The sequence below is a fragment of the Chenopodium quinoa genome, unplaced genomic scaffold (assembly GCF_001683475.1).
Source record: "Chenopodium quinoa cultivar QQ74 unplaced genomic scaffold, ASM168347v1, whole genome shotgun sequence".
NCBI lineage: Eukaryota > Viridiplantae > Streptophyta > Magnoliopsida > Caryophyllales > Amaranthaceae > Chenopodium > Chenopodium quinoa.
Window position 1 is genome coordinate 580555 of NW_018745659.1, and position 8340 is coordinate 588894.

At 42.6% G+C, this 8340-nt stretch overlaps 1 protein-coding gene across 1 annotated transcript; it reads left to right on the top strand.

Moving 5' to 3' along the window:
* The first annotated feature begins 1284 nt into the window (after positions 1-1284).
* LOC110717136 lies at positions 1285-4355 on the top strand. The gene is made up of 3 exons (XM_021895774.1): positions 1285-1473; positions 2134-3172; positions 3748-4355. Exons 1-3 carry the CDS (start codon positions 1285-1287, stop codon positions 4353-4355), a joined length of 1836 nt encoding a protein of 611 aa, XP_021751466.1.
* The last annotated feature ends 3985 nt before the right edge of the window (positions 4356-8340 follow it).

An 8340-nucleotide genomic window follows, 5' to 3' on the forward strand; every position in this document is an offset into this window, starting at 1 on the left:
CTCTTTCTATCTTAATCCCTTTTATTTTGGTTTATTTACATATTTCAAGTATTTTTGATTGTTATGTTGATGATTTTGATTATGGCCAATATTTTAGGTATTGTTGATATGAGTAGTTTCTCTCTCCTAGGCTAGACTTTTAGCTAGGGGAAGGGGAATGGATGACTTGATTATCTATGTGTTTAGCTCTTAATCTCCAAGTTTGATGTTCCCCGATCCCCCTAGCGTTTTTAATCTCATAGTTTCCAATACTTGTTAGTCTTTGTTAATTGTTAGAGTAATTTTGGTAGCCTTAGTTTATTTATTTTCTTGTTTTCCACCACTCTTATTCATTTACACCCCTTTTAAAACTCTATTGTTAGCACTTAGCGTTGCAATCTCTCGTTTCTCCGTGGATCTCGACCCTTGCTTGCCTCTATACTCATTTAGGTAATCTAGGATTAATTTGATAGGAAAGTGTATTGACGACGATATTTCGTTCCTCATAAAATTTTGGCGCCGTTGCCGGGGAGACGGTCAATTTTGTTTTACTTTTGTGTTATTTTAGAGTTTTATTTTCTTTTTTTTTGTCCATTTGATTGTGCTAGTCATTTCTAATCGTTTGCTTAGCTTTGGTGGAGGCAAAGGAGATCTCAAGGACCACCTTCTCACTACATTGATCACGAAATAGACCGTACCTTGAGACAAGTCCGTAGACTTTATCAAGAAGAAGGAAGAGGTTTTGGAGCTATTTTTGATAGTGAGAGTGATTCTTGCTCTTCACACTCTCAAGGCGAAGAAATGGCTGGGCAACAAGCGGACGTTTTATTTCGTGAGTTCGGTAATCCGGAGGGTTATGAGCTCACCGGTGGGATATTGCTACCCGCCACGGAAACTAACTTCACCATCCATCCTCAATATACAAGAATGGTACAAGCGGAGCAATTTTCGGGTTCTCCAAGTGAAGACCCCATTGAGCATCTTGATAGATTTCTTGAGCTTTGTGCCATGATACAAACCAACCAAGTTTCTCAAGAATACATTCGGATGCACCTATTCCGACAGTCTCTTGCGGGGAGAGCAAAGAAGTGGCTCAAGCAAGTCAAGCCTAATTCTCTCACAACATGGAGGGAAATTGTCCAAGCATTCTTGAAAAGGTTCATCTCCGAAGAGAAAACCACCGATATGAGGAGGAAGATTGCATCTTTTCAAAAAGAGGCGGAGGAAAGCCTTAGTGAAGCTTAGGAGAGGTTTAAAGAGTTGGTGCAAGCATGTCCTCACCATGAATACAATCAAAGCTTACTCATGAGATTCCTCTACGATGGATTGAAGCCAATGTCTAGAGCCAACTTGGACGCGGGGGCGGGTGGACAATTGATCAAAGTCCCTCAAAACCAAGTTGAAGCAACAATTGAAGAGGTGGTGAAGAACTATTCTTGGGGAAGTAGAAGGAGGAATGCACCTAGAAAGGGTGGAAAGTATGAGTTGGAGAAGGTTGATCAATTACAACATCAAATTGAGACGTTGACAAAAGGGCTTGCAAAGTTGAATACAAATATCAATAGTGGTGCAAGATCCTCCCAAGTTAACTCTTTCTCTTGTCAAAATTGTGGTGGTACAAACCACGATACATCTTATTGTGGAGGTTTGAGCCCGGAGCATGTCACGGCTTACAACACAAGGCAATATGGATATAGGGGAAGTGGTGGAGGAGTAGCTTGGAGACAACCACCACCCGGATTTGCAAACCAACCCCAACAATGGAACCAACAAGATCAACAACCATACAATTTCAACCCACAATACCAAAACCAAAACCGTCCTACATACCAAAACCAATACCAAAACCAAAACCCAAAGGGAAACTACCCAAGGAACCATCAACAAAATAGCCAACACCAATACCAAAATCAAAATCAAGCAACTCAAAGGAGTCAAGAGCAAGTGTCTCAACCCGATTCTACTCAAACCCAAATTCTCCAACAACTCCAAGCCATGAATCAACAAATCCAAGAGCTTAAGGCTCACAACAAGATGGTTGATTCTCAATTAGCTCAAGTGGCCGAAAATTCTTCCTTAAACTCTTCTTCTAAACTACCCGGACAACCAAACACAAACCCATCTCACAACCTCAAATAACCCGACACATGCAAGGCGATCACCTTGAGATCGGGAGCTTCTTATGAAGGCCCAAAGGGGAGTGAGGAGGTAGAGAGAGAAGGGGAAGAAAAGAAGGGAGATGAGGAGGTAAATGTTGAGAAAGAAGTTGGAGACAAGAAGTCCAAGGGTAAGGACCTCATTGACACTAGCAAGTATGATAATCTGGTACCTTATCCCGGGAGGGTTGCGGAGCGAAGGTTGAATGACAAATTTGCAAAGTTTCTTGATGTGATGAAAGGGTTACACATCAACCTACCTTTCCTTGAAGTGGTGACACAAATGCCATCTTATGCGAAGTTCCTCAAAGATATCCTATCGAACAAAAGGAAGCTCAAGGATGAATTTATTACACTTCCACATCAAGTGAGTGCGCTTGTTCAACATAAGATGCCAAAGAAGAAAAGAGACCCCGGAAGTTTCACATTGTCGGTCAAGATTGGAAACTTGGGGCCCAAAGGAGCTCTAGCCGTCCTTGGAGCTAGTGTTAGCCTAATGTCGTTGTCCATTGCTCAACAATTGAATATCGAGATGATACCCACAAGGAAGACCATTCAACTAGCCGACCGATCGGTTAAGTTGCCTTGTGGAGAAATTGAAGATGTCCCCATTCAAGTGGGACACATCTATGTACCTTGTGATTTTGTTGTAATGGATATTGCGGAGGATGAGAACACTCCTTTGATTCTTGGAAGGGAAACATTGAAGACATTGGGGGCCGTCATTAATTGGAAAAACAATACCATTACTTGTGAAGTAGCCGATGAAAAGATTGTTTTTGAATTCTCTAAGCTACTCAAGACCCCCATGGTTGAGAAGTGTTATAGGGTTGATGTGGTAGGTGAGGAGTTGGATCGTTTGGGAAGGGTTATGATGAGCCCTCAAGATCCAATGGTTGAGGCTCTTACATGCGAGGAAGAGTACTACTCTCTCGAGGCAAAGGAGTTTGTCATGACTATTGAAGAAGCCAAAAGAGAGGAAGAGAACGATCCTAAGCATGAAGAGCTAGCACAAGAAGAGGAGAAATTGGAGGAGAGTTCTAAGCCTCCTCCCAAGATAGAACTCAAACCCCTCCCCCCCCCCCCTCTTTGAAATATGCTTACCTTGGAAATGAAGGGGAATACCCGGTTATTGTCAATGCTATCCTTGATGGGCTTGATTTGGAAAAATTGCTTGACGTTTTGAGAAAATATAGAAGTGTGATAGGGTATAGCATTGATGATATCAAGGGTATTAGCCCTTCGTTGTGCATGCATCGAATCCATCTTGAGAATGATGATGCCACCTCCATTGAGCCTCAAAGAAGGTTAAATCCTAACCTTAAAGAGGTAGTAAAAAAGGAGATTTTGAAACTACGTGAAGCAGGGATTATCTATGCTATCTCCGATAGAAAATGGGTAAGCCCGGTTCACGTAGTTCCTAAGAAAGGTGGCATGACCATACTCAAGAATGAGAAGGGAGAGGACATCTCCACCCGAACCGTGTCCGGGTGGAGAATGTGCATTGATTATAGGAAGTTGAATAAAAATACAAAGAAAGATCACTTCCCTCTCCCTTTCATTGACCAAATGTTGGAAAGGTTATCAAAGCATGCCTTCTATTGCTTCTTAGATGGATATTCGGGATTTTCCCAAATCCCAATCCACCCTAAGGATCAAGAGAAGACCACTTTCACTTGTCCTTATGGGACATTCGCATACCGAAGGATGCCCTTCGGCCTATGCAACGCCCCATCGACTTTCCAACGATGCATGACCTCCATTTTCTCTGAAATGTTGGAGAATGAAATTGAAGTATTCATGGATGATTTCAGTGTAGGCGGGTCCTCTTTTGACAAGTGCTTATTTAACCTCGAAAAAGTCTTGAAGCGATGTCAAGAGACGAGCCTTGTTTTGAATTGGGAAAAATGCCATTTTATGGTTGAGGAGGGAATTTTCCGCGGCCATAAGGTGTCAAAAAGAGGGATTGAAGTTGATCCGGCTAAGTTGTCGGTAATAACCAAGCTACCCCCGCCTACTTCCATTACGGGAGTAAGGGCTTTCTTGGGGCACACGGGTTTTTACCGGAGGTTTATCAAAGATTTCTCCACTATATCTAAACCTTTAACCGGATTGCTTCAAAAGGATAAAGATTTTTGTTTTGATGATAGTTTCCTTCGAGCCTTCAATAAGCTCAAGGAAGCTCTCACATCTGCTCCTGTAGTGCAAGCTCCAGATTAGAGCTTGCCATTTTAACTAATGTGTGATGCTAGTGACTTCACAGTGGGAGCCGCATTAGGTCAAAGAGCAGGAGGCAAGATGCATGTTATTTCCTATGCTAGTAGAACCTTGGATGATGCCCAAAAGAATTATACTACTACAAAAAAGGAGATGCTTGCAATTGTGTTCGCTATGGACAAGTTTCGGCCCTATCTTGTTTGTTCCAAAGTGATAGTGTACACGGACCATGCTGCGGTTCGATACTTAATGAACAAGAAGGATGCAAAGCCTAGGCTAATACGATGGGTCCTCCTCCTTCAAGATTTTGACATTGAAATGAGGGATAAGAAGGGGGCCGAAAACCATGTTGCCGATCACTTGTCTAGATTACCTCATAATGATGTTGAAAGTGTTCCGATAAATGAGGAGATGGGTGTTGAGACCCTTATGGATATTGCTTCTTCTCCTAGTCCGTGGTTTGCAGATTTCGCAAATTACCTAGCTAGTGGAATTATCCCATACCAATACTCATCTCAGCAAAAGAAGAGGTTTTTCAAGGAAGTAAGGCGGTATTTTTGGGACGACCCATTATTATTCAAACAATGTCATATGGTATATTCCAGAGATGTGTCCCGGACCATGAAATAGAGGGTGTGCTCGAACATTGCCATTCACTACCGTGTGGAGGACATGGTGGTGTGACTAAAACTGTGTTTAAAATCTCTCAATCCCTTCTACGGTGGCCTACCATGCATCGTGATGCCCAACGATACATATCTAGGTGTGATAGGTGCCAAAGAGTGGGAGGCATCACAAAACGGGATGAAATGCCTCAATTGGGTATCCTTGAAGTTGAACCGTTTGATGTTTGGGGGGTTGATTTCATGGGTCCATTCGTGTCCTCATGTGGAAATGCTTATATATTGGTTGCGGTTGACAACGTGACCAAGTGGATAGAGGTTATACCATCGCCAACCAACGACCACAAAGTAGTCCTCAAGCTTCTAAGGAAGATCATTTTTCCAAGATTTGGGGTGCCCCAGACTCTCATTAGTGATGGTGGATCGCACTTTACCAAGAAGCAGCTTGAAGCCTTCCTCAAGAAATGTGGTGTCCACCATAAATTAGGGCTCCCATATCATCCCCAAACCCAAGGCCAAGTTGAGGTATCGAACCGAGAGATCAAGAACCTAGTTGAGAAGATGGTGAACCGGACTCGAAAGGATTGGTCCCTCAAACTTGATGATACTCTATGGGCCCTTATAACGGCCTACAAAGCCCCGATAGGAACTACTCCATACCGGTTGGTTTATGGCAAGGCTTGCCATCTCCCGGTAGAGTTGGAACATAAAGCTTGGTGGGCCATCAAGGAGCTTAATATGGACCTTGGGGAAGCCGGAAAGAAAAGGTTGATGAAATTGAATGAACTAGAGGAGCTTTGTTTCGATGCATACGAGAATTCAAGGCTTTATAAGGAGAAAACAAAGAAGTGGCATGATCAAAGGATAAGGTTCAAGGAATTCAAGGTTGGAGATGAAGTTCTACTTTTCAACTCTAGACTTCGTCTTTTCCCCAGAAAACTGAAATCCAAATGGTCCGGTCCTTTCAAGATTTCTTATGTCACTTCTTATGGGTCCTTCGAGCTAGATGCGGGCGATCATAAGTTTTGGGTTAATGGACACCGCATCAAACTCTATCATTCAGGGAACGAAGTTGGTCGTATTGAGTGCCTTAGGCTTGATCCTATGGATTACAAGCCTTCTCTTGTTGAACCTTAATGAATCGGAACAATGGTCAAGCTAATGACCTTAAAAAGAAGAGTTTCTCGGGAGGCAACCCGAGCCCCTTTCTCCCTTCTATTCTTTGAATTTTTAATTTTCGTACCTAGATTTTATGATTGGATATAATCCATAGTTGTTTTTATTGTAGGTCAAGTAGGCCCGAAGAAGGAGCACAATGAAGAGAATTAACGACATTCACGCGCTTTTGATGATCTCGGGATGGGAGCTCTCGAAGACAAATCCGTGATATAGGAATATTGTCGTTTTGAACTTGAACTTTTGTATGCTTTTGATGGGGTTGTAATATTTGATAAACATTTTAGTTTTATGTGTTAGGGATTTTTAATAGAGTTAGCAAACTTTTTAAATCGAAGAAGTTTGAGAGTTTTCTGTATATGCCTTGAGAGGGCTCGACAGGGAGCTCATGAGGTCTGCGCAGGCGCGTAGAGTCCCTAGCGCGGGCGCGCACTTTCTGAAAAAAAAGGGGTAATGTTTCTGTAGATGGAATTCGCGCCCGTGAGAGGGCTCTCACAGGTACTGCGCGGACGCGCAGTATATGTTCGGGGGCGCGCAGGTGGGTTTACGCGGGCGCGCAGGTAGTGTGCGCGGGCGCGCACGACTCCAGTTCAGAAAACGCAGGTATGCCTCTTTCGTCTTCATTTTCACTTTCATGCTCTCACTTCTCTCTCTCTCCTAAGCCCTAACCTCCGTTACTAACCTCCATCATACCTCAAAATCTTCACTTTTCCTCCCCAATTCTCCCTCAAAATTCATCAAACACTCACCAAAACCTCACTTTGCACACTTTTACTCATCAAAAACCCTTGAATCTCACCCAAGAAATTTTAAGAAAACCCCAAAAACCCCAATCTCCCATTGCACGAAGCTAGCCCCCTCGATGAAGTTTTCGTTCGAATTTTCATCTTCAAGAAGGTATATCTAACTCCCTAAGCCTAATTTCTGCATTTTTCATGATAGACTTCTTGAATTTGTGATGTATGTGGGAGAAATTTTGACTCAACAGAAATACATGTGATATTTTTGCAATTCTTATGATTATATTTACATGTATATGAGTATTCTTGCAAATATGTGATTCTAATGAAATACTCGTGAATGATTTGTAATTTTTGGGATTTTCTTAAAATAGTTAGGGAATTGTGAATTGTTAGATATAGGTATTTGTGGGTTTATGATATGTAAATTGTTGGCCATGAATTTCATGATGAGTGTGAGTAATTTGGGGAATTTTGAGAATTGTTTGGGTGCTGTATACATCACATGAGCTCCTTGCCTATTGACTAACTTTGTTACGTTGTTGTTGTATTTGTTGTGCTAATTGTTTGTTTTGTAGGATTTCGCTTGATAGTGCGATTGAATTTTTGGGTTGGTACTCTTCGAATTGTGGTTTGGGTTGATATTTTCGGTGTTTTGGTGTGAAATTCTTTGTGGTATAAACTTTTGAGAAGTGGTTGGGGCGAAGATGTTGAAATTCAGTAGAAAACGATCAAAGAGTGGGACGGAACCACAACCCTCCCAACCTTCCAATCCCAACAAAATCAACCAACTTTACCTCCTCTTACCTTCCAAAATAACAACCACGAAGCCAACTACAAAAAAATAAAAGAGAGGAAGCTTCGACCCTCCAAGCACTATCACCGTCCTGCCACCACAAGCTTGGGTGTCGACGAAGACATTTGGGTACTCTTTGAGAACCTCAATTTGGGTACATTTGTGAGCTCGTCATTCAACACCTACCTTGAGCCAACCCTTGAATTCTTTTCCACCTTCTCCAGTGAAGCTGTGGGGGATGACGACTTTAGAGTAACCTTCCAGCTTTTCAACAAATCTCATTCACTAACCTTGAGAGAGCTCAACATTGCCCTGGACTTTAATCTAGATGCTAACCTTGTTGCTCCCGGGTACTCCTCCTTCGAAGGTTATAATGAAAGACATTGGTGGAGGGGGATCACGGGAAAAGAAGAGTTTAACACCCGTTACTCCTTAGCCAGTGAGATCGCCCACCCGGCCCTAAGAATCCTGCACCGTATACTTGGATACGCTATTTTCAACAAGCAGGATTTAGGGAAGATGTCTAGGGAGGATATTCTCTCTCTATGGTTCGCTACTCAGCCGACCTTAGGCCGACGAGAGAACCTGGGCTACTTCTTCATCAAAAATTGCTTATCAATCGCCAAGGGGAAGAAGACCGGCGAAATTGCCTG